At 37.4% G+C, this 26,358-nt stretch overlaps 3 protein-coding genes across 7 annotated transcripts in view; 1 reads left to right on the top strand and 2 right to left on the bottom strand.

Moving 5' to 3' along the window:
* Nucleotides 1-66: 66 nt before the first annotated feature.
* fkbp10b (FKBP prolyl isomerase 10b) lies at nucleotides 67-7,535 on the bottom strand. The gene is made up of 10 exons (XM_028029685.1): nucleotides 7,179-7,535; nucleotides 6,858-7,003; nucleotides 5,426-5,615; nucleotides 5,065-5,210; nucleotides 3,535-3,724; nucleotides 3,292-3,437; nucleotides 2,052-2,241; nucleotides 1,829-1,971; nucleotides 746-909; nucleotides 67-473 (listed from the first exon to the last, which is right to left on the bottom strand). The coding sequence occupies exons 1-10, from the start codon at nucleotides 7,373-7,375 to the stop codon at nucleotides 279-281; spliced, it is 1,707 nt and encodes a 568-aa protein (XP_027885486.1). The 5' UTR covers nucleotides 7,376-7,535; the 3' UTR covers nucleotides 67-278.
* Nucleotides 7,453-16,931, top strand: LOC114152037 (endoplasmic reticulum protein SC65-like). The gene is made up of 9 exons (XM_028029686.1): nucleotides 7,453-7,552; nucleotides 9,401-9,491; nucleotides 9,568-10,137; nucleotides 11,028-11,177; nucleotides 11,777-11,948; nucleotides 12,951-13,079; nucleotides 13,164-13,309; nucleotides 14,807-14,890; nucleotides 14,998-16,931. The coding sequence occupies exons 3-9, from the start codon at nucleotides 9,661-9,663 to the stop codon at nucleotides 15,142-15,144; spliced, it is 1,305 nt and encodes a 434-aa protein (XP_027885487.1). The 5' UTR covers nucleotides 7,453-7,552; nucleotides 9,401-9,491; nucleotides 9,568-9,660; the 3' UTR covers nucleotides 15,145-16,931.
* A 1,334-nt stretch (nucleotides 16,932-18,265) lies between these two features.
* adam11 (ADAM metallopeptidase domain 11) overlaps nucleotides 18,266-26,358 on the bottom strand; it is a 32,811-nt gene continuing 24,718 nt past the window's right edge. For 3 of the 5 annotated variants that reach the window (XM_028030160.1, XM_028030162.1, XM_028030164.1), the window contains exons 18-26: nucleotides 25,673-25,753; nucleotides 25,548-25,598; nucleotides 25,403-25,466; nucleotides 25,038-25,143; nucleotides 23,971-24,090; nucleotides 23,730-23,898; nucleotides 22,802-22,916; nucleotides 21,515-21,605; nucleotides 19,548-20,656 (exon numbers count right to left, since the gene is read on the bottom strand). In XM_028030160.1, the coding sequence (XP_027885961.1) occupies nucleotides 20,620-20,656; nucleotides 21,515-21,605; nucleotides 22,802-22,916; nucleotides 23,730-23,898; nucleotides 23,971-24,090; nucleotides 25,038-25,143; nucleotides 25,403-25,466; nucleotides 25,548-25,598; nucleotides 25,673-25,753 (834 nt within the window). In that variant the 3' untranslated portion in view covers nucleotides 19,548-20,619. Of the gene's footprint in view, nucleotides 19,140-19,547; nucleotides 20,657-21,514; nucleotides 21,606-22,801; nucleotides 22,917-23,729; nucleotides 23,899-23,970; nucleotides 24,091-25,037; nucleotides 25,144-25,402; nucleotides 25,467-25,547; nucleotides 25,599-25,672; nucleotides 25,754-26,358 lie in introns of those variants that run through there. The other 2 variants (XM_028030161.1, XM_028030163.1) reach the window with 2 other exon arrangements.

Genomic DNA, 26,358 nt, shown 5'->3' with positions numbered 1-26,358 from the left:
AGATTCTAACAGAAGATGAATGAATCCAGTGTGTAATGTTAGTAGAAAATGTTAATAAAACAACTGTTTTTACAAACACTTTTTTATTACAACACTCAGGGATAAAAAGGTGCTTGCTGTATTTTCAGAAACCTCAGAATCCTCCACAAGAAATTGTTTCCCAACGTCTTTTCTCAGAGATCAAATACTGTAAATAAACTGACGCTGAAGCTGTGGCTTCTTTTGTTTTGTTTTGTTTTTCATCCCTGAGAGAAAAACCAAACATTTTTTTTCCCTCCTCACAACTCCTCGTGCCTCGCCTGCTCCCGTTCCTTGTCCTCGTCGACTTTAAGTTTGAGCTCGCTGGCTGTGATCAGGCCGTCTTTGTTGCGGTCCTGGTTCTGAAACATGTCGGCGACGATCTGCTCCATTGTCATTCCCGGCTTTGTCCGGCCTTTTCCTTCTGCAACCTGGAGCTTGATAAACTCCGTGAACTAAAAGACAAAGAAGCAAAATGATGAAAAGAGTTAAATAACTCTTTTCTGTAGTTAAATAAGTTGTGTTGTTCCTAATATCACCACCAGGTGGAGTCAAACTTTTATAGAACTGTAGTAAATACTTTTTCCTACATCTTCATGCCTGTCTATAGTAAGTTAATTATTCTACCAGAGCAAAATGTAATTAAATATATCACAAATACATCCAGGTGTGGAACATATTCTAATTTTATCCTTAAAGAAATGAAGAGGAATTGTAGGAAACATACCTCATCCAGTGGCACCTCTCCATTCTTGTTCATATCCATGGTTTCAAACAGATCACCTGGAGTGTCCTCGAGCCACACAAACAAGTAACCGGGCGGGACGCCCCGCTCAAAGCTCACCAGCTCAATGCTGAAGACCAGAACAGCGCTGCTTGGTACACCAGCAGCTGACGGACAACAAGAGACCGACTTTAGACTGTAGAAGCTGTGTGCATACAAACCTCAGGAGAGAGTAATCTTACCGAGAGATGAATGTTAAACTATGCAACAATTGTTTTAGTGAAACTCTGAGTTGCACATTTAAGTCTTAGGACATCTAAAAATTTCTTGGTTACTTAAATTAACAATATGCATTCCTTATAAGGTTATAGATTAACAGTTTCCTTTTCAACTGCTCAAAATTTCACAGATTAATAGAGCAACTGATTGGCCAGTCACAGTGAAAGTTGAAAATCAAGGTATTTCTGTCAGCTGCATCTCTCTGCCTGACGAGGTTCAATCTAAGGCCATGTTCACACTGCAGCCTTTAGTGACCCAATTCCGATTTTCTTTTTTTTTGCCGTGGCCGTTCACACTTCCAAATATAAGCGACCTGTATGTTTTCTCCGGTGTGAACTGCAAACGACCTAAAAGTGTCCCGCATACGCAGTAGAGGGCGCAATGACGTCACAAATCAGTGATTCGCCATAAAAAAAAAAGTCTCCATGTTTGCGGAAGTAAACATGGATGCTAACGGTTTTAGCTTACGATTTTAAAGTTGTTGTCCAACCGGAGCCAGAACATTAACAACTTAATCCTTATTACAGTTCGCCATTGTTGTTGTTTTTCTTCCTGCTTGTGCGTATCAGGACGCAGAATAGTGACGTTTGTCGAGCATCAATGATGTTCAGGTCGGATGAATGCGGCCTGGACAATTGGATACATATCGGCTATCCAAGTGATCTGCATCGCATTCCATAAAATCCGACCTGTGTTGTTCAAACTGTCATGAAAAATACAGGTTGAATTATGTAAAAAAAAAAAAATGAATTGGATCACTTCAGGCTGCAGTGTGATCGCAGCCTAAGATGGCTGCTCCAATCTCACCTCCTCTCTCTCCATGTCCGAGGTGAGGCGGCACTGTAATCCTCCTCTTCTCTCCCACACACATGCCCCTCAATCCTTCATCCAGCCCGTCGATCACCTTGTCCTGGCCCAGAACTGCGTCCTGCATGTTCTCATAGTCGTACCTAGCGAAGATGCGGCCGTCAAATGAAAACAATGCTCAACTTGTTAAAAACGGAGGCTGGAAAATCAGGCGGAAACTTACGAGGAAAAGAGCAGAGTCCCGTCCAGCAGAGTGCAGTTGTAATGGTAGCGGACCAGGTCGTTCAGAGTCGTGGTGTCGTTGCACACTTCCGGTTTGTAGGTGACCTTGAGCTCCACTTTGTCGCTTGGGTTGTGGAAGTCGATGACGTGGACGTCAAAGACCAGGACGGCTGACGGAGGAATCACGTCACCTGAACACACCGCCGAGAAATTATTTCATCCTAACGGAAACACGTAAGTTTAGCCCAAAATACTAGCTTGAATATTGACGTCCGCTTAATTCTAATAACTCTTCACGGTCCGTGAACATTTAGTCTGTTTTTTTGTTTGTTGAAAATGACCTGAAAAAACAAAAACACACTAGCTTTTTTGTGCTCAGTCTGGCTGTCACAGCGGTTTTCTCCGGTAGGATTTCAACCGGGATTCAACTGCACCACATTATAAGGCGCATAGAACAGACGCTACAGTAGAGGCTGGGGTTACGTTATGCATCCATTAGATGGAACTGCGCTAAAGGGAATGTCAACAAAATAGTCAGATAGGTCAGTCAAACTTTATTAATAGATTACAAACCAGCGTTCTGAAAACTCTGTTTATTCCCAAAATGAATAAACAGCTGTTTTATTATTTTCCCCGAGGTAAAGTAAGTGACGTGGTATTTTCGTGACGCAGTTTATCTTTTAATAACAGCAAGGTATAACATATAGTGGAAGGGAACTTTTCCTCGATTCAATAAACACGTAAGAAACAGTCTGATACTGTTATGGTAAATCAAACGTTAGTGCAATCACAATATATATCCACTTCCGCACCATTGATTCGTTCATGTTAAATTCTCTCGCTGCTGCTCTATCCCCGTGTTCTACTGCGTGACTGATCGCCTTGAGCTTAATCTCTGCGTCGTAAGCGTGTCTCTTAATAGGAGCCATTTTGGGGTCTTTACACAAAACCCAGCTTGCACCGCGCGCTTCTTCTTCTACAGGGGAAAATGAAGTCGGCGGCTGCTTACCATAGTTGCGAGACCTGCTGTGGCTCAATATTGGTCCATATATAAGGTGCACCGGATTATAAGGCGCACTGTCGGCTTTTGAGAAAATTGAAGGTTTTTAGGTGCGCCTTATAGTGCGGAAAATACGGTAGTTAAAAGCCTAATATTTATCCCCAGATATCTATTAATGTTTTTTACATGTTTGATTTTAAGTAAACCAGACTTTCTTCATGCTTTTCCTGCAGTAACTCACCCGCTCCTTGTTCTCCATAAGCAAGGTGAGGAGGAATGATGATCCTCCTCCTCTCCCCCAGGCAGACGCCCAGCAGGCCCTGGTCCATTCCTGGGATCACGTAGCCCATCCCGATGTAGGTGTTGTATGTGCTGTTCCTCTGGTAGCTGCAATAAACGGATGAATACGGTAAAAGTTCTGATTTCAACTTCCGACCACAAGAATTCAACAAAATATATAATCCATGTTCAGATGTGGACACACCTGGTGTCAAAGGTCACCCCGTTCAGGAAGGTTCCGTTGTAGTGATACCGAATGTAGTCCCCCGCCACGGACCTGCGGGTGCAGGGCTCAGGAGCCTCCTGGTTCTCAATGGTGATGTTATCCTTCGGGTTGTGAATGTCCTCCAACAGGATGTCAAACACCAGCGTCGCCTGAGAGGGAATCATGGTTCCTGTCACACAGATACAACCAATAACATGAGGTATTATAACCCAGACTGCTGTTACACTTCAACCAAAAACACAGCAGATGAGCTCATTTTGGAGGGAAAACCTTTATTTTTTATTCTTTGTAACCTCATTAGGTATGCTGAGTGAAGCATTTTATAGCTGAGAAACGTTCATTATTCGTTTTTTATTTTTATCTAGAAAGAAGCAGTGTTTTAGTACCTAGTTTACTCATTTTAATGTGAAAGAAAAGGGAAGGAATATCACTTTCTGAGAAAACAAAAGGTGCACATATGTGTGGGCTGGTGGCAGAGTTTAAAGTTTTAAAAAATTAATGTTAGGCCTGGAAGGTGTGCAATAACTTTGGTCTTCTGTTGTTGTTTTTAAACTGTTGTTTGAGCTGTTTATTTTGTATTTTATGTGTATTTGGGAAGCTGTTACTACACACCACAATAAAGTATATTCTATTCTAATTTAAAAATTGCAAATATTTTCTGTCATCCTACTCTGAGTTTTCTCTGTGTGTGAAGGAATCTGGTCAGAATTAATGGGAAGTTGGAGGAAAAATCTGCAGATGTTCACAGAACCTCTCCATCCAATCTGACTGAGCTGGTTTTACAAAGTATTGACTCAGGAAAGCAGAATGCACATGCACACCACACTTTTCAGATTTTTATGTGCAAAAACAAACTTGGAAACCATGTAATCTTTTCCTTTCCCTTCAGATTTATGCATGACTTTATGATGGTTTATCACATCAAATCTCAGTAAAATCCTTTGACGGTTAATGTGAAAAAATGTGGAAAGTGTAAAGAAATATAAAGCAGTGTGTATTTCTTAGCAGTTTCCTACAAGCTTCATAATAAGAGACTGAAAAAATGAATGAATGTGAATCAAACAGGAAAGTTCAGAGGAAATTTGGGTAAATAAATCAATATTTCTTCAATTAAATGTAATATTATTACGGAGTATTAGACCCATACTAAGAAAAAATAAGATTATAAGAATAAAGTCATTTTACGATAATAAATTCCTACAAGAACAGTCACAATATCACAAGAACAAATTAGTATAAGAATAAAGTCAACATAATATAACAATCATATTTAGAGAATAAAGTTGAAATAATACAAGAATGAAGTTATAACAATATGAGAACAAGGTCATAATATTATTAGAATAACATCAAAATATAGCAGGAGTAGAGTCATATGGAAGATTTGAAATATAAGAATAAAGTCAAGATATGAGAATAAGGTCTTTATTCTAGCATCACCCTAATACTCCATCATACAAAGATTAAAATCAGAAAAGTTGTCGTATCGTATGTGCCATGTCTTCCTACCTGATCCCTTTTCTCCGTACGCTTTGAACGGTGGAATCACGATGTGTCTGATCTCCCCCACACACATGCCCAGCAGGCCCTCGTCCATGCCCTTCACCAGCCAGCCCTCGCCCACCAGCGAGTTGTAGGTCTGCTTCCTGTTGTAGCTGCGCGGGGCTCACACAAGCACAAAGTCAGTCACACACATAAGTGGACACAGAAAACACACCTGGACACAGCGCAGACACACACAGGTTGTCGATTTGGCTCAAGCCTGCCAGTAAATTCTGTGTTGTTTCATTTAGACGCCATTTTCAGTTTAATTTCTACCGAGAAGCTGAGGAAATCTCTCCGTTAAAACAACAAAACGTCCAGAACTCACCTGGAGTCGAAGGTGGTCCCGTCCAGCAGAGTGCCGTTAAAGTGGTAACGCACAAAGTCTGTGCGCATCACGGAGCGTTTGCAGTCTTTGGGCGTGCTGACGGTTCTGGTGACGACCAGGTCAGCCTTGTTCCACAGATCCAGGAGGTGGATGTCGAACACCAGCGTGGCGTCTGGAGGAACCGCATCACCTGGAAGCAAAAGGTCATGAGTTTAATTCAACAGTTTGATTATTTTTTTACTTTAAATTCACCCTTTTTGTGCAATAAAAGTTACATCTAATTATACTAGTAGTGGGGTTTCTGCACTTGTAACAAAAACTTATTTCAATCCGATTTGGAAAAACATCAAAACAATTTTCAGTAAAACTCCGGATTAGTAAATCGTGCATCATCGGAACAGAGACGATGCACCGTTTGTTGAAATTCAGACATAAAAAAATTATTTTTAATCTTCACGTCACCAAGTAACAAAAAGGGGAAAAAAATTGCCTGTTAACCAGTTTCAGTTTATTTTTTCCGAACATGATAGCAGTATAAAATCACACATGAACAAGGAATGCAAAAGAAACAATTTTGTACCACAATAATCTAAACATCCTCGAAAAGGAGTAGGAAGAAATAAGAAACTTATGAATTCCTATCCCATAAATTCATGCAATATTTTTAAATGGACCCTTATTATTAAATTAAAAAAAAAATAGAAATACATAGGTTAATTAATTTTCCATTTTACCTCCTATTTACACATGTCGAAATATACAGGGTTCTGCACAGTGTATTATAAGCCTGGCGGGCCACCGGGCTTAACTTGTGACCCCACCAGGCTAAGCTTTGTCTATTTATTTAAGTTTTTTTTTTTTATGTTTGCATGTTTTTTTAAGACTTTATAGTTAATCTTCCAATAACATATAATTATCAAGTGATATTTTCACATTTCCTGTCAACTTTAAACTTTTTTTTAGGTCAAAAACACAACAGGCTGCTGGATGACGCCCAAACACCAGGCTTAGCAAGTTTTCTCGGGGAAACCTTGATATATACATTCATACCCACACACTCATATTAGTTAGCCTCAATTTACACATCTGTGCTAACGTATTCTCACTCATATTTCTACATCTTGTGAAAATACCTCCTTTTATTTCCTTTTAAATTGCCTTAAATTTTGACTTTGTTTTAGCTCCTCCATAATTTTACACAATGGACCCAAAACATATGGGCAGAAATACACTAGGATGGCCTAGTCAAAGTTTAGACCTAGATTCTGTTAGAAAATCCTGCAAGATTTGAAATATGTTCAGTCCAATCTGACTGATATTGAACTTTTCTATACTAGATGCAACTGCAGGAAGTTTTCTACAAAAGATGTAGAAAGCTTTGAATTAGCTTTGTAGCGCTGTCTAAAATATACCCCAAGAAATTAAAATCTACCTGCCCCGCCGCTCCCGTAAGCCAGGTGTGGCGGGATGGTGATTTTCCTGCGCTCATTCACGCACATCCCCTGCAGGCCTTTATCCACGCCAGCGATGAGCCGACCCTCCCCGATCAGGCCGACTTTGGCTGCTCCTTTCTCATGGCTGCAAGTGAGAAAAATCCCCGCAGGTTGAAGGAGAAAATGTCAGAAGTGGGTCAACGTTTGGAGGATGTTTGTATCTGCAGGGCATGCATGTTAGTGGAAGCTGCGAACTTGTTTTAACCTGCATTTTCTCTCTGGAAAAGCTTTGAAACCGGCAAACATTTTTCTGGTCTCACCTCGAGTCCAGCGTTTTCCCGTCGGTGAACGTGGCGTTGTAATGGTAGCGGACGTAATCTCCAGTTTTCGCCTCCCTTCCGCAGTCTTTGGGGATCTCGTATCTGTCCACGACAACATCTCCCAACACGGGACTGGGATTACACTCCACGGAAAACCACGCAGCCAGAACAGAGAAGGCAACGCAAAGGGGAAGCATTTTTACACAAAGGGGGTCAAATGACTTAAAAGTGACGTAAAAGCAGCAGAAAAATGGAAATTAGGCCGAATTTAAAAGAAGCGGAGGCGATCTAAAGGCCTGCGTTGCGGGGAGTGCGTTTTTCCACGCAGAGGGCTGCGGATGTGGAGTAGAGCTGTAAACGTGGACAGTCTCCAGGTCGCTAAGGCTTTTTTTTCTTTTTTTAAGAGTGGGAGGAATGTAAGAGGGAGTGGGAAGCACTTCAGTTAAAATTTCCACAATAAGAAATAAGAAGTTTCTTCACTGAGTCGCAATAAATCCAACCAAACCTTTTAAAACATCCAGTTTGTGTTGCTAAAAAAGTTACCAGTTTTTTAAAATATCTTATTTACTTTAAATGTCTTTCCCTGCAACTTGTTGCTTTTTAATACGTTTAACGAAGTTTGATGTTTTCAGAATAAATTCGATGTGAGATCTTAAAGTTAATCTGATCCTGAATACTTAAAGCAAGGCGTTTATTGTTGATTTTATTTTGAAATCAGAGCGACGCCGCTGCATGCAGCTGCAGAGGTCCGCCTCTCAGCCCTAAAACAACCGGAGGTCGGTGACCGAACAGTTTCGGGCAGCTTCCACTTTCTGACCAGTTGAACGGAATCACGTTTTTAGCTGAAACGGCAAAAGTGTGGAACGCTTTAACTAGGCCAAATGATTGACGTAATGGTTGCTTGTTAGGGGAATGAAGCATGAATGTGGCCCGGGGCGAATAAAAGAGATTTTAACAAAACAATAATATCAATAATTAAGGACTTGTATGCATTGGGGGCCCAAAGGTGCCACAATTCAATAAATAAGACTGTGCTTCTAATAAATTTTGTAACTGTAAGAAAATACAAATAATTTAATAAATGGACAGTTAATTTATATGTATTAAAGATATGTGGAAATACAAAACTTATAAAAAAAAACACATGATTGTGCATTGACTGTTTACTTCGGATGAAGTATGTTGGGGCCTGTAACCACTTAGATGTTCAGCACATCCATGCATCATCTTTTTATTGGCGATGCTGCGTCCTGTGTGTTGATGTTTACGTCCCGAAATTTCGCGCGTGCGCAAAACGCTGGAGGTTATGATCTTTGTCATGAACAATCCTGTTACATAATTGAGACCTGGAGACATAGGTATTATTAATTTATGGCTGTGCACGCAGAGAAACAACTCAAAACCACTTATTTTTCTGTGTCGGCTACTCTACATGCAGCCTCGTTGCCATAGCAACTGACAACACCACTTTATGCGTCGGGATTGAACACCAAAACAACAAACATTTCCCCCACATAGGACAGAACATTCAGTCCGTTACGGTATCATGGTTTTAGGCTTGATGTTTATTTTGTGATTAGTAAGATAAGCAATCGCTGTGGTAGATTAGCTGCCGCTGCTACTAGCAAAGCTAACACTGCTATTAGCTAAGCTAACACTGCTACTAGCTAAGCTAACACTGCTACTAGCTAAGCTAACACTGCTACTAGCTAAGCTAACACTGCTATTAGCTAAGCTAACACTGCGGCGGTTGATTAGCTAAACTTGCTCTACTTATGATCTGTCAGAATTAGTGTGTAGGTCACGTTTTTTATTGTTTTTCCCCAAATATTTTTATTAGAATTTAATGATATACATTCATACAAAAACAAAACCACAAAAAACATGAAAAATAAAACAAAATAGATAAAAATTAACATACAGTGTAATCCTCTCCTCACCCCCCAAAAACACACACTACCCCAGGGCTCACTCTATCTGCACAAAAAGAAAAGAAAAAAATACTTTACATGTCACAGTGTTTGACGAGATGTAGGAAGGGAAACCAAATATCTTTAAAGGCTTCAAGTTTTCCTTTTGTTATTTAAGTCAGTTTTTCCATTACCAGGTTGTTGCTCAGTAGTTTGATCCATTCATTTATCTTTGGTCTTTCTGGGTTCCTCCACTTCAGAGCAATCAAATCTGCAAAAGGCAAAAACTCATAAGCTTCTTTCTCTTTGTAGGTTCTTTAAATCCATCAAGACAAAACCAGTTCGCAAGGATTTGAAACAGACAAGTTCAGAGACTGGTCTTTTCCAGGCGTTCCAGTCAAAGGTAAATCAGAACAGAAATAAACCTGGCTGCTGACCTGGTCTCTGTTTCAGTGACGCTGAGAAATTCCCAATCCCAGAATTCCCTCAAGCCGCTGATCACTTCAGCAGACCACCAAATCACAAACACTGCAGAAGAAGAGAGGAGGGATACACGGGAATGTTTTCTTATCATGGTTGGACTGGGAGCAAAAAGAGGCTTGTATTTAATATTTCTAATACTTTTCTGTGTGAACTTTGTGTTTATTAAGACATCCGCACAATATGAGAGTTACAGCTTCAGAAGTTTTCCCAAAGAAGAACTCCTTCCTCTCACTGCAGCCTACGGACTGGCGCTGGACAGCTACGCTGCAGGAAACTGGACCGAATCCATCCAGTACTTGGAGCTGAGTTTGCGTTTGCACCGACTTCTCAGGGAAAGTGTGCGGTTCTGCTCGGTCCAGTGTAACCGCAGCAGTCATGAGGAGCCGCTTTTCCCCGCAGCAGCCCCGGATCTAAGCGTCTGCTGGCGCGTCCTGAGGACGGCGTCCTGTCAGAAGAAGTGCAGGGCGCATTTCCCGGTCCTGCAGCTGCCGCCTCCCGGCCCCGAGATCCTGGAGGAGTTCAGCAAAAGATCCCCGTACCGATATCTGCACTTTGCTCACGCTAAGGTAGGATGCAGAGTGGGGAAGTAACTAGTTTACTTCAGTAACTTTAAACATACGGAGCATTTTATACGCTGTACTTTTTATTTGTACTTGAGTAATATTTCTGAATGAAGAACAAACATGCTTTAACCAAAAATTCACCACACACAGACACACGTCTTACCTTCGTAAGTTTTATAATGAAAGAAATTTACTTTCATTGCATCCCCAGAACCAGAACCAAACACGCAGAAGCAGCATTCAGCTTCTATGCGCCACAAATCTGGAACAAACGTCCTGAAAACTGCAAAACACCCGAAACACTGAGTGCCTTTAAATCCAGACAAAAACCCACCTGTTTAGAGTTGCTTTTGAAACATAATAAATAAAACATCAAAGATCTGATGTGAAATGACAGCTAAATGTAATGTTTCAGTTGTTTTAATACTTTGTATTTTTATGATATAAAGCATTTTGAAAAGTCTTGTTGCTGAAATTAAATAAAATGTGATTTATTTTTGTCAATTTTAGTTGCTTATATGAATTATTGTCATTTTCGTCCTTAAAACATCAATTTTCCACTTAACTTTATATTTTGTCCGTCTGATGACGTAATTTTAAATATTAAATGATTGATAATTTGATCAGTTACTCAGTACTTCTTGAGTAAACGTTTTGCCAAATACTTTTTTATTCTTACTTTGGTCATTTCTTGGAAGGTTACTTTCTACTTTTACTTAAATAAAAATATGTTGAAGTCGTGTTTGTCTTACCTGACTATTTTCGTGGATGGTTTCTTCTGGATCTTTTTGCCTCCCGTTAAGGTCCTGCTCTGATTTCTGCTTTAAATTTCCAGCTGATTTATTTTTTTTCGAAGGTTTTTCTGTCTTAATTCTGTTCCCGTCTGCGTCCAGCTGGACGACCTGCAGCGGGCCGTCCCATGCGCCTACACCTTCCTGCAGAGGAACCCCGAGGACCAGGAGATGCTGCAGCTGATGGAGGAGTACAAGAACGAGTACGACCTCGACGGCTTCCTCATCGACCACGAACAACGACTTTATGAGGTGTGGCAAAAAGGCCAGACGCAAAATGATGCAAATGTTCTGAGGGGGGGGGAAATGTGTTTACTTAACCCCATTTTAATTAAAATCACAACTGTTAATCTTGAAGGTTTCTCAACTTTGACCCCACTGCACTATATTGTGACTTAAGAGTACCCCAAAATTTTACTGAAGTAAAAGTAGCACTACTTCAACATATTTTTATTAAAGTAAAAGTAAAAAGTAACTGTCCAAGAAATTAATCAAGAGTAAAAAAGTATTTGGTAAAAAGTTTTCTCAAATACTGGTCAACTGATCAAATTACCAGTCATTTAATATTCTAGGCCCTCTTCTTTTCTTGTTGTACCTCCTTCCTCTTGGCTCTATTTTTAGAAAACATGAGATTGCTTTTCATTGTTATGCAGATGACACACAGTTATATTTACCACTAAAAAACGCAGACTCCACCTCTTTTCGGTGTCTAAAGTAAGTGTAGGTAAAAGTAAAAAGAACAGTGTAGTAAAAAATATTCCTAAAAGTAATTTTTTTCAAAAACGTTACTGAAGTAAATGAAGCTGCGTAAATGTAACTAGTTACTTCCCACTTTAAAATGTTTTTTTCAGCCATCCTTTGTTAGCGGCGTGAAGCTTGTCGACTTGGGGAAGTACAGCGGCGGTTCTGAGCGCCTGGAGGAAGCGCTGAGGCTCTACCTGCAGGAGTACGACCTCTGTCAGGCCGAATGCGACGGGATCGGCCATTTTTCTTCACACACAGACTTCTACGCTCTATTAGCCGGTAAATATGCAGTAATTCATTAATTATGAACACAAGACTCAGGCTTTGATTCTGTAAATCCTAAGATTTTTCTCCATAAACATCAAAAGTAAAAATTCTCATTAGTTTAATTGAGAATTTGTTGAAGATGACAATAGAAGACCAACGTTTCAAAATTGGGTGTACCACAAGGTTCTGTTTTCGGCCCACTGCCATTCTGCTTATATAGTAATAAATCACCAGAAAGTTGTAAAAGTATTCTATGCCAAATGTTTGCAGGTGATGGAAAAGTGACAAAAATGGCAACAGCGACAATAAACATGATTGTAAAGATTTTAAGAACTTCGACTTTAAGAAAAACATTTGATTTAATTGTCTGTGCAGCACAATTCCTGGAAGAAAAATTGTATGGTAATTAGAATTCAATTGATTATTTATCATTTCTGATAAAATATAATTAATGTCTACTGAGTAATTTTGAGCTTATAGTAATTTTACAAAAATAAATAAAATGCAATCGAAAAATAATTACAATCTATAAATCAACATAATATACCAAACTACACACAGTAATTTTTTAATGAATACACTGAATAAAGTGAATGGAGTTCCAACCTTAAAAAAAAGTTAATTATTACATGCAATCAAATTAAGTTTGATGAACTTACTTTATTTTAGTGAAGTAAGTTTAATAAGTTTAGTATATTTACCTGGATAAACTTAATTTGATGACTTGTAACAGATTAAATCATTCTTTAAAACTGCATCACCTGTTTTCTTTTTTCAGTGTAAGATACTAGTATTTATTTTGTAAATATACATTTAGTGTAATCACTTTTCTGACTGAATGCTGCAGAGACACCAAACAGGCAAATGGTGAGAAACTCAGAAAGATTTTCTGTATTTTAGTGCTACCAGTATTTTATTGTTATACCACAGAGTAAAATGAAAGTCATATCAGGAAAACGTCTAAAACATCTCAGCTGCTTTTCATTTAAGTAAGGATTTTATTTTTCTCCGCAGAAGTCTACTTTGACATGTTAAAATGCAGGATAAAGTGTGAGGAAAACCTAAAACCCAACGTTGGCGGCTACTTTGTGGAGAACTTCGTTCCCACTATTTACCACTACCTCCAGTACGCCTATTACAAACGTAAGTTCAGCTCCAGTCGAGCTTTCAGCACTTTATGTTCTTGTTTCTGTTGCTGCTGATGTAACTCTGTAATTGTCTGGGCAGTGAACGACGGCCGCAGAGCCGTGCCTTGTGCGTACAGCTACTTCCTGTTCCAGCCAGAAGACCCGGTGATGAAGGACAACCTGCTGTACTATGAGGCCTACAGCCCACAGTGGGGCCTGCAGTTCCATCACTTCACACCCAGAACAGTAAGAGGAACTTTATCTGAAGAAAACCAACAAGAGACTTAGGAAGATGAGACTGAGGAAACCTTCAGCCTGTCCTAGTTTCTCCTGTTTGTTTGGATTAGCCGTAGCCGTAACAATGGCTCCTCTTCTGGATGTCCACATCATAAAAAAACATTTCATGCAAAAACAGTTGCACACACTTAATATAATATTAAAATTAGGGACACTATATTGTCGGCATGGTATCGGTATCAGCCATAAAGTTTTATTAGCTGTAAAATTTAATATCAGACATCGGCCATTCCTTCAAAATAACTCACCGATATAAAAGTTGTTTTTATATGACAAACCAGTGACAATGATGCCTGCAGCACAGCACAACATCGAATTAGCAGTGTTTTCATTGGTTTAGAGAGAGCAGATGTCATGAATAAATGTAACATTAAACATAAATTGAAAGTGTTACATCGTTTTCAGCTTCCTTTTTAGCATTTGGTAACAGGCTAAATTGACAATTTTAATTCCACGGTAGAGAAAGCCATAAAGTTTCAGTAAGTAGGTGTAGGGAAAAAATATCGGTATTGGTATCGGTTATCGACTAAATGAGTTTTAGTATATCGGCATATCGGATGATGACCAAAAATCCAATATTGTGCATCCCTAATTGAAAACATAGCATATTAATAATTGAAAGCTCCAGCATTTGTTATATTTAAAACAAATGAGGGAAGTGAGTTCCATGTTTTCGTTCCTCAAATTTTTTTTTCTTTTGTCCAGCATTCTTGTTGCATAGTGGAAGAGTAAAATAATATTTTGGAGTATGTCTTGTATTAAAATTGTGTAAAGAATTGGCTAAATAAAAGTTGATTATATAAAATAATTAGTATCTTAGAAACTACAGTATTTCTGAAAATTTGTAACTTATTTTTAACCAACTTATGTTTTACAAATTGTAGTTTTGTTAAATGTTTTTCTTAAGTATTGAACCACATCACGGAGCAACATCAACATCAATATTCAATCAAATCAAAGCCGTTTTTATCTGCATCCTTCCAAATTACATCAATCATGTCCTGCAGTTTTTTCATGAAAATTTACGCAAAATCAATGCAATAGATCCCTGCACTTTTTCATGCTAATGCGTAACTGTATTAATTGCAAGTTTTCCACAAAAATGGTCAAAACATTGGGTAAAATGATGCTAGCTCCCACCTGCAGGTGGCAGTATTTCTTACTTGTACTAAACTGCCGCATCAGCCTGACTTAATGTCAAGTTATTGTCTGCAATTGATGTGGAGAATTGCAAAAAGTCACATTCACCGTCATAGAAAAGAGCAAATATAACAAAATTTCTTGCAAGTATTTCGAAATTACCTCCCGAAAAAATTTTAATTTTGAAATTAGAGCAACTTAATGTTGCAGCCTGACTAAATTGTTTTTTAAAAGTATATATATATATTTTAAAGCCAGCTATAATGACAGCATATCGTCTCCATCTGTTGTAATTTGTTTTAACAGGAAGCTCTTCGATACCACAACCAGACCGTCACTCAAAAACAGATGTTGACGTTTCTAATAAAGTACTTGGAGACGAATGATGAGGTAAGATTGACAAAATTTAATCCTTTAAACATTTTTGGTTTATTTAACTTTTTCTCATCATCAGTGATTCAGTCAGTAAATACTGGCTTTGTAATATTTCTGTAAAGGGTTTTAGTGGACCAGAAGAAAATCCACTTTTGTCCTCCGAGTCTCCCGATGCCGAGTTTGAAGGTGTGGGAGGTTATGAAGAGTCCATGTTTGCAAAATGGAGGCAGAAGAAAGGAAAAGGAGACGCAGGAGAAGCCGACATCTGAACTCAACCATTTACAGCTTCAGCTCTGCTGTCTTTAGGAATGGTATACTTAAATTTATTTAAAATAGTACCATTATAATAATTTTAAGCATAGTTATGCCATGAAGTTTTTTTTTGACCCTCTGTTTAACAAAACAGCAACAATTTGCTTTTCACCTTATTTGTTTTAGTTGAAACCTGTCCGATAATGTCACATTAAATGTCCAAAGAGTTTGAAATGATTCATCAGGCTTTTCTTTTAAATCACAAAAAACAAAGTATTTTGCTTTTTGTTTTTAATCTTGTTAATTGTAACTTTTAATTTTGCTCTGTTCAGCTAAGTTATAAAGCACCTTTTCCAGACGTATTTGTTTTAAAACATTTTCTATAAAGATTAGTTTATAAAAATGTGTTTCTACTTTTATTAAGTAACCTAAAATCTTTTCTTTTCTTAAAATTTCTGATAGGGAAGTTGGTAACATTATTCTTTTAGTCTAAAATTATTTAAGGTATTAAGCTCTGTTATGATTATTTTCTAAAATCAATATTTTGTGCAAAATATTTCACAAAAATATTTATAAGGTAAATTTCTCTGTTGCCTCACTGGCCTTTATGAAAGCCATGAAGTGACAGAAATCTTTAAGGCAGTGGTGTTCAAACGTTTTGCAATGGAGATGAAAACTGTCACTGGGCAATTTTTATTGGGACATTTTTTAACGAAAGTAGGAAGATTGGGTTTTACCAGCTCAACAACCTAAAAATGCTAAATTTAAAAGAAGTAAGCAAAGTACGCATATTTTTGTCAAAGGCAATCTGCAAACCATTGCAGATCTAAAATATAAATTAGGGGGAAAAAAACAAATAAAAAAAAAAGTGTCCAAAATTTTCAGGATGATAGACCCAAAAAAAATATTTACTTTATTTTGCCCAGTTGGAATTAGAGTTGGAAGGAGGTTTGGAATTAACCATAATCATCCTTCCAACCCTAATCCAACCCCAATCCAATCCCAACCCTCCTTCCAACCCTGTGACTGTAGGTCAAGATGCTAGTCATAGCCTCGTGGCTATTCCTCCATTTATCTCATTTTATTTTATAATCTGTTTTGACCTGAAAGTTTAGCTATACAAGCTTTTTTTCAATCAACTTTTAATAAATTTCTAATATTCTTTGGTTGGAATTTTGGCATTGACTGAAAGTTTTCACTCCTCATTTACAGTTCTTATATTTGCGTTTTGCTTTATTCTGCCTCTTCTGCATTTGACTTCAAATGCAGTTTTCACTAAAAATTCTCAGCTTACAGCATTCACATTGCATTTTCACAGCAAATGCAATTTTTTCTAGTTCCTTCCCATTTTTAAAGTAGAGAAGTGAGAGACACCATTTGCTCTGCATCTTGCAAACAAACACCAAAAACCACAAACATTTTCAGGTACGTTTTAATATATCAGTTTGCATTGGAAGTCAGAAGTAAATGGTGCTAAAATCTGCATCCAACTACAACATGTGATCAAAAACAGGACAAACAGTCACGGTCCGAGTTTTTTGCTAAATCCTATCTGGAGTAGCGACAGTTTGTTTAATCACATCCTGCCAAGCATTCCAGCTTGTAGTTCTGATTAAAAAGGCTTTAAAATCAAAGATGCTGAGATAATCCTCTAATGTCGATGTACTGGCAGTGCAATTTGGATAATTTTTTACTGACATCAATGCCAATGCCCCGTTGAACGATGTTAGAAGGTGACATCAGATGTTTACCCTGTATTAACAGTCCAGATGCTCTGCTTTAAACATTTTATTGCTAATCTGAACCCTTTGCATCTTGTATTTCTTGTATTGTTTTCATGCTTTCCTCAGTTTGACAGCACAACCGCATGAATTTACTGTTTACAAGCTAAAACGTCAATGTATTTTATTGGAATTTTATGTCACAGATTAACACAAGGTGGTGCATTTTTTGAAATGGGAGGAAAAATCCACTTTCTGCAGGAGCCAAGTGGCAAAAAATTTAGTTTTTAATGGGAAAGGATGGTAAAGATATGCTGCTTATCAATCACATAAAATTCCAAGTTTACACATTTAAATGTAGTATAGTTACAGTATCAATATTTTTGCAAAGCACAAAAGGACGTTTCCAGTCTGATTTGGTTGTTTTATGGCCAAATCTCTCCCAGAACAGATTTTGGACCCTTTCTGGCTAATTGTTCAGCTGTAGGCAGGAAGAAGAGTCTCGAATAAAAGACTTGTGCTTCCATTCACGGTGGCAGTGAATCACTGCTGTCACTTGAGTCCCAAAGCTTTTACAACAGCACCATATCTGTATGCTTAAGTACAGTCACATGAAAACGTTTGGGAATCCGACACAGCCTCCATAATAATTCACGCTAAATTTCCAAGTAGCATCTTCAACCTGGGACGATCTCTAAAGAAAACAAATGGTGATTTAGTTGTACAAAAGCCATTAAAAATACCTTTTGTAATACCTTTTTTAGTATTTCATAACAGCTTGATACCAGTTGCTTCACTGCAAAGAACCAACGTCTTACCAATTTCTTTTTTTTGTCTATTTTATAGCACAAAAATCTCAGTACACTTGAAATAAGTCAAAACTAACTTACAAGTAACGTCTCAGTAACATATGGAGATTGTTTTAAGTAGATAATTCCTGAATATTGATGGAAAAGCACAAGTTACACATGTGGATTATTCCACAATCAACGCGCAATGCACCCGTTGATTGTGGAATAAACAGCCCAGGTAACCCCTGACTGGGGTTACCTAGCAACCCCAGCCAGTTACCTAGCAACCCAGTTCTTCCAGTGGCAGATTATTTCACCTACAAGACACAATGCCACGTTGCACACAGAAGAAAACAACTTTTGAGTTTTAAAAATCAAAACTTTTGAAACTCATTTTCAAACGTTTCCAAAATCATTTCCAAGTTTTTTTTTCTAGAATATTTCTGATTAATTTCACAATCTTTGTTAAGCAAATGTTTGACTTTTGAAACTCAGAAATGTTTTTTCCAAGAAAATTTCTGAAATTAAGCTCAAACATTTTTTTTTCCTCACAAATTTTCAACTTTTGTAACTAAAATTTCCACTTTTTTTTTTTCTAGAAAATTTCTGACACTAATTAAACAAAATTTTGAGCTTTTTGGTCAAACTGAACTCCTTTTTGTTTCCTATTGGCCCTAATGTGCCGTCGTACTTTAGGGATGCGATAAAAGCTTCTCTCTTTAACTTTCCCTCAGTGGCTCGTGAATCACAACATGAATCCATCATGTTGCAAAACTGGAAAACTGCAGACTACTCAGCTACTTTGTGTACAGTCTGTGTAGTTTTTTCCTACCAATATGGCCCCTGGCAGTTGTGTGACACCATCTTATGAAGAAAGTATAATATCTGAAACCCAAAATGAGGAGGTGTTCCCAAACCTTCCCATATGCCTACACACATGTAGATATATTTTATATAGAAGTATTATTTATTTTACAGCAGGGAGAATATATTCAGTGCAAACCAACTGTCCCTCTGGTTGTCAACGTGTCCCTCAGATTTCCTGTCAAGGCAGCATAAAAGGAGAAATTATGGCTCTTATTGTGGAATGTACCGTTCTAATCTAACAACCGACATTCAGTAACAGTTTGTGGTTTTTACACTGCAGAGAGGAGATGGTTGTGCTCTCCAGGAACTGAGAGCATTAAAATACGTAAAGGGTTAATGCGCAATAACAGCCGAAACTACAACATTAGACAGGATAGCGAAACAGGAAGTGATGCAGACTGTAAGGTAGAAATCGGTTCCCAGAAACTCGTGGCGACCCGCTGAAGGAGCGCCGTAGTTCTCAGATTTATTCCTCCATGCAGACTAAACTCAGCTGGAGTGAAGATCAACAAAGTCAGAGCAGGAAATGGAAAAACGGAAAGCCCCACGGCTCGTTAAGTGGAAGACGTCTCCGTTCTGTCTCCTCAGAGTGGGCAGGAATAAAAGAGAGGTGCAACTTAAACTCCTGAAGATCTGGAAACCAGAGGGAAGACAGAAAAGAGGAGCAATAAGAGGGGAAAATATAAAAAGAGCTTATTATTATTATAGCTAAAGACAGATTTTAGATCGGGAATATCAGGAAATGGACACAAAGAAATGAGATTTACCATTCTCCACTACAATAATAAAATAAAAACAGCTCTAATGATTGAGAAAAGAAAATGCATAAATATTTAAGCAAATGTAAATATAATTAAATATTTATAGCTTTTTTGACACTATTAAATGTGGAAACCATGAAATTAAAATTGCAATTCTTTATGGCAAAAAGCCCACATAAATATTTTAGTTTTGAAGCATTTTCAGGGTCTCCAGCAGTGTATTATCAGCCTGGAAGGCCGCCAGGCTTTACCAGCATTGTTAATTTATCTTTTGTTTTTAAATTATTGCCTTTTTTAAGACTTTATGGTTGGTGTTAGGTATTAATCCTCCAGTCTTCCAAAAATGCATAACTACCAAGTAATATTTTCAAATTTCCTGTCAACTTTAAACATTTCAAGTCAAAAACATGGCGGCCGGCTGGATGAACGACTGCCCCAGCACTCTGAGCACCGGGGTTAAAAAGTTTTCTGGAGGAAGCCCTGAGTTTATTTCCTTATGTCGCAGCAAATTGAGAAACAATTTTCTAAACTTAGCCAATAGAAACAAGGCGATTGGTCAGCAGACTTTAAATTATTTCATAGTGAACTATAGAACAGGAAATATGAAACAATGAAAACCAAACTGAAATAACTACAATCATTACAAATAATTAACAGTTTTAATTATTTACACATTTGTATATTTTGAATTGCTAAATTTTTATGTCCATTAAAAACAAATATATATATATTTTAAAGAAGAAATGTGGAAACAATTCATATATTTTTTATTTTTAATGAATGCTATCAGTGACTACAGATAACATAACAATTCATGATTTTCTGAAATTTACCATCTTAATTGAGTTTTAATAACAAATCTAAGATTGAATGAAAGTGCATTGATTCTAATCCATTTGTATTTTTTGTGCAAAGATTTTAAAGTTGATAAATTTTTCCATCCCATCCAGGCAAATTGGCAGATTTATAGTATGTGACAAAATAACTTCTCCTTGTGGGAAAAACTATAACATTGGAATTGATTTCAACAAAATGAATAAAAAAGAAAAATGAAAATGACCAACAAAATACACAAGTTGTATAAACACAGCAAAGATGAATACATAAAAAAGTGAAAAAAATGAGAAAAATCCAATATGTCTTGTTTTTAAACTGTAATAAATGTTTATTTTTATGTAAATATAATTAATTAACATCTACAAAACAGCGTTTCAGTACTGGATAACAGGTGCAAACAAACATAAAACCACACGGGTATCTGTGAATATGTGGATATTTTAGAAATGCTCTAAATTAAAAGTGTGCACAAAACCAAAACCAAGACCAGCGATGTTCCAGGACTGGGATTAGGATTAAAATCCTGAGTCGTACCGTCCTTTCCGGATGTTCCTGGATTGGCAGCGGCGATGGGATGAAACAAAAAGACTCCGGTCAGATCATCAACCATCTTATGCATGAAGCACAAAGGGAAAAACATGCAGCAGTGAAAAGCTTCAAAGACAAATGATGTCCAGCCAACTGTTGATAAATTTGCATCATCGCTAACTAGCTAGCTCACCACTTTTTGCTAGCTTGCGTTAAAAAAAAAGTGAGCTATCTAACTAGTTTTTCTCCTTCCTTCATTTCCACTGCATCTATAGCTGCTAATACACTTTGCTAGCTAGCAAAGGCATATTAGCAGCTACCTACCAGTAGCCTTAATCGCTTCAAATCACCGAACGCAGTGAAGAAGCGACTCAAAAGTTTGCCTGACTGAAAAGTCAGATGAGAAACAAAGACTACATAGAATATGATCCTGCCAACACCATGTTTAAGACTTGTGATCAACATATGTAAGGCCAGCTAACCATTTAAAATAGATTTAAGACATTTTAATGCCTTAAATTTAGACTTTTTAAAGATGTGCAGACTTGGTTTTGGTAAAAGAAATTACCAAAAGTCTGAAAGTATCTAGTAATTTCTTGTTATGAAGCATAAAAATCCTTAGAATGAAGTCACTGTCGCTACGTATGAATAATCTCCCAAAGAAAAATATGGGATAGTGATTTCATGCTAGGAAATTAAATAAATATTCTCGGTGCTTACTGGTACAGCTGCAGTTCCTTCTTAAACAAGACATTTATGCTTTAAATATGAATTTAATATCAGAACATGCAGATTGTACCGCACATGCAGCAGCGTAAACAAACCAAGCAGCAGCTGCAGCACACAGAGACACGCAGACATGCGCCGAGCCAGGACTCTTACTTAAATCCCCAGCCTGTTCCCCCCAGGATTATTGCAGCGAGCAGAATCGCACCAGCGACCGAACCGATTATGATATTGGTGCCACTGGGACCTGTGGGAGCGAAGTCGGCCAGAATGAGAGCAGAGCGAGAAAGCAGAGGAGGAAGTATGAGTTTGTGTTGTTAATGGCAACCTGAAGGATTTCAGACCAAACTGAGGTCTGAAGGAGAAAACGTAGCGATGCTAGAGGCAAATCCAAATATAATGTTTATAAAAGATTAAACAGAAACTTGGCTCTTGGGAGAAACTGGAAGTACGCAGAAAGGGTTCTTTTAATTTTCCAAACGTTCCAAGATTTGTCTTGAATTTTAATTTCTGCACACAGTTTAAGAACAACTTAAAACTAAATAGAAAAGGAACCCAAAGCTTTACTGCTTGACTAACCAATACACACGCAATATTTCTGTAGTATATTTATTCAAACTTTGCTTCATCCACAAGGTGTTTACAGAGTGAACAAACTATAACTAAACTCATCACTTCTAAGAAAATTTACGAGGTAATTTAATACTTGGAGCCACTGATTTTAAGTCATATCTTTAACCATTCAAATAAGAATCCAAAATTTTACATCAAATTTTTTAATCACATAAAACTTTAATAAAAGAAAAATAATACTTTAGAGTAAAAATCTAAAATTTCAAAAAACTTTTTCTTTAGGAAGAAAATCTTTAAATAAAAATATTATCCTTCAGAATAAAATTTAACTTTAAAAACATTTTTATTTTTTAAAATAAAAAATAAACTTTTTTACTCCTTTACAGTAAAAATCTAAAATAAAAAATATTTTTTAAGAAAAAAAATCTAACTTAAAAACTTTTTCATCCTTAAAATAAATGTTTAAAAACATTTTTATAATAAAAATTAAAAATAAGATTTTTATTCTTTGAAATAAAAAGCCAATTTTAAAAACATTATCCTTTAAAATATATATATATATTTTTTCACCTTTATAATAAAAATCTAAAGTAAAAATTGTATTCCTCAGAATAAAAATCTCTTTTTAAAACATGTTTATCCTTCATAAAATAAAATAAAAAATATATATTTTCATACTTCAGAACTTTTTTTTTATTTTTTAGAAATCCTTTAAAATAAACATTTTTAATGAAAATCTAAAATAACTATAACACTTTTTAAAACTTAAAGTATACAGATAGTAAACTGACATTGTTGCTGAGGATAATATTTTTCCAGGGGATTCAGTTTGTGGCAGGTAAATAAACTAAAATGTCTCCGTGTGTTTACCTTTGTACTTCTCTGGTCCCTCCAGTGGGGTCGGCGTCGGGATTGGGTCGAGCAAGCTGCAGTCCTTCCCGGTGTAATCGGGATCACAGATGCACTTCACCTCGTTACTGCACGTCTGAGAGGAAAAGGGAGGAAATTTTAGTTTGAATTCACACCATCCCTGCTTAGTTCGCTTTAATCTAGAAACTCCGGTTCGTTTGGGGAGAAATTAATACCAAAGAAGTGAAGTTTGGTTCGGCTAAAACATAGATTTCGGTTCGGTTGAGGTCAACTCTGGTTTGGTTTGAATGCATACGTGTATCACGTCAGACAGGAGACCGCTCTTTAAGCAGAAAGCGAACTACAGCGCGGGGCATTCTGGGTAAATATAACCAAAACAAACTCGCGTGTCTAGCGCTAGCGGGAGAACAACATGAGAGAAATCCTACAACCGCTAAAATGCGACGCTAATCCATCTTGGTTACATTGTGTGAAGAAGGAAATTGCTTTCATGTCTTCTTCAGAGGTTTTTGTGTCGTTTCCTTCCGTGGTTCTTGGTACAGCGCCCCCACAGGCGAGGAGGGGAACCGGTTTTTCAAAACTGCAGCGTGAAAACGAACCACAGCAGCTGAAAATGTAACAAATGTTGCAATTTTGGTCCCCAAGCGAACCGAGTCAGTTTCTTTTTTTTCATACTGTTTATTTATTTACACAGAGACAATGTCCAACATTTTATTAACCTTTTAAAAGGAGAGATTATGGTACCAACTGATAGAGAAAAAAATGTGCAAATTTCCACCTGAAGCCACTGACAGGTTCACTGAAATGAAAAGCCATGTTACTTATTAGTTACTAGTAATTAGGCGGACCATCAGGTGTGAAAACAGCCTGAAAGCGCGTGGCATGCCCAGACGGGGAGGTTTTCTGGGGTCAAGGGGCGTGGGCTCACCCCATGGTGGGAGCAAATGAGTGAGGTTGAGGAGCCGGGGCAGGAGCTGAGGTTAAAGGTCGGCACAGGGAGGCAGCGGCGCTCCAGACACATCATGTTTGGCCCACATGGCGTCCCATCATCCACGTAGCCCAGATCCAGACCGTCGTCCAGCACCGCGTGACCCCCTCTGGAACTCAGACAATCACAATCAAGCATCCTGGTTCTTAACCTGAACTCTTAGTTGCTTTCCCTGCTTCACCTGCAGTCCATGTATCGGTTCTGGTGATGGATCGTCAAACTGGTGAGTCTTCCCTGCAGTTCCCCAAATCTGGGCCTTTCTGTCAGGTTGGTGCAAAGCAGCAGCCCACACAGAACGTCTCTGCATGACGAGAGCAAACACACCGAGACGCTAAACTCCACCAGGAACATGGCAGCTTCCACACTGTAGGTAGAGCTGGGCGACATGGCTAATAAATAAAACCTGACTTTCTTTTATTTTCTAAAAAAATAAAATATAAATGACCGAAAATATATTCAAAAAGTGGCTTTTGTTTTAATCATTCCTTCTGTGACTTAAAACGATTATTGATATTTATTGTAAATAAAACTTTCTCCTAAATAACTCACCTGGTTAAATAAAGATTAAATAAAATAATAATAAAAAATGATAGAGTATTAGGACCAAACTGGTCTGAATGTTTGTTTAATTATGAGAATATAGTCATAAAATTAGCAATTTTGCAAAATGAACATCCTAAAATTACGATGTTGTAAGAGTCATCAAGAGCTGACGTGAACAAACGGAATCTGATTTGATTCTTTTTCAAAACAGATTCAGTCATTAGTTTCAAAGTCCTGCTACTGATAATAATCTGATGCGTTAAAACAAAGTATTTCTGTATTTGTTAACCTGATATCAAAGTATTATTTCACAAGATGCTCAGCTATGCAAAACCAGCTATTTTTTTTTGCTAGTTTTTGTGATTTACTTCTCATAAAATTAAGCTGTTAGTCTGGTGATATTTTTATTATCTGGTAATATTTTTATTACCAGACTACTATTTATTTGTAAAATGTTAAAATAGTCTTAGTCTGGCCGTAATATTTCATCATTGAGTTTAAATAAATAGCTGTAAAACTATTTTTACCAAACAAAATGGCGTTTCTGGGCGCGCTGACATCACTCTGAACTAATAAAACCCAAGGACTGCATTGGCGAGAAAAAAAATCCAGATTTTCCAAAAGTTAAATCTTCAAAAACCAAAAATTTGATAAAATGATAACATCTATTTATCGCCCAGCCGTTTATAGTGATGATTTTCTTACTGCTTGTTGCACTGGACCCATCCCTGCCCGCCAGGGTTCGGCCCACAGTTCCCCTTCTCTGTTCCCTCTGAATTCAGCTTTTCATAACAAAACCTGTCAGCCGAGTCTGAGAGAGAAGAACAAACTCTTTCAGTCAACAGCTAAAAAAATATCCAGAGTCACTTTAAAACCACATTTTAAAGTATTTTTATTAGGATTTTAGGTGATAAAAAACATAAACAAAGTAACTCATATTTAAAACTGAAATGTTCAAATGCATTCCACAGGATTGTAGCATAATAAAATGTGAAGGAGTTAGAGGAGATTTTAAGAGTCAGAGCCACTAGGGGGCAGTGTGGCATCAGAAACATTAAAGTCAGACTTACTGTAACCCCACAGAGTTCTGCACTGGCCATCTCTGGTCTTACAGCGGCCACCATAACACCGACCCTGATGAGACAAAAAGTGACTTTAAAAAGAGAAATAGATGCTTCACTGACCGCCAGAAAACAAACAAACATGCTGTCTCACCTGGCCAGCTTCGCACGTGTATCCGTCCAGTTTGTGGACGTTGTGAGGACACTGAAGGACACAAATCAATCAGACTGAGTTTTAGATTAATGAATATGTTCACCTGATAAATGTACTTCCCTCACCTGGCTGGAGTCGCCTGAGCAGGTTTCGGGAATGTCACAGTCATTCACGGCATCGCGGCAGGTCACTCCTCTGAGCTCATACTGCAGGACGGAGAAATGAGACACCAGGAAACAGAGAAAGAAATCAGTGAGAGTTTTTAAAACCCAGATTAAGAGACACTCTTTTTCTTTATCAGGAATTTATTCTTTAAAGGTGATCTATTATGCTTCCTTTAACAGGTTAGCATATTTCTGTAAAAATATGTTTATTACTTTTTTTTGCACAAAATCATTCTTAGACAATGATTCTGTACAGCTTTGAAAAGCAGAAGTGGACCTTTCCGCACAAGTAACAAGAATGCAGCAAATAGTTTCTAGATGGTAAGTCAACAACAAAACACTTGTCGTTTCCAGCAGCCATTGTACAGCGCACACTAGGCCTGACACGATAACAAATTTTGCTGGATGATAAATTGCTCCAAATGTTTTTGCGATAAAAAATAATATTGTTGGTTTTTTTAAAGTAATATAACGGTAATGGCAAAATAATAATGCAAGAACATATTCTCAAAGATTAGTAAACTTTAAATTCCAATGAACATTTAACACTGGAACTGGAAGACATTTTAAATATTCAAAATAAATAAACAAAACAACAAATAAAATTTATTTTGAAGTCTTTGTAAGAAAAATTGTCCTTCAAAAAA

This window comes from Xiphophorus couchianus, chromosome 10, assembly GCF_001444195.1.
Source record: "Xiphophorus couchianus chromosome 10, X_couchianus-1.0, whole genome shotgun sequence".
Lineage (NCBI taxonomy): Eukaryota > Metazoa > Chordata > Actinopteri > Cyprinodontiformes > Poeciliidae > Xiphophorus > Xiphophorus couchianus.
This window is presented reverse-complemented; position numbering and strand designations above follow the sequence as displayed.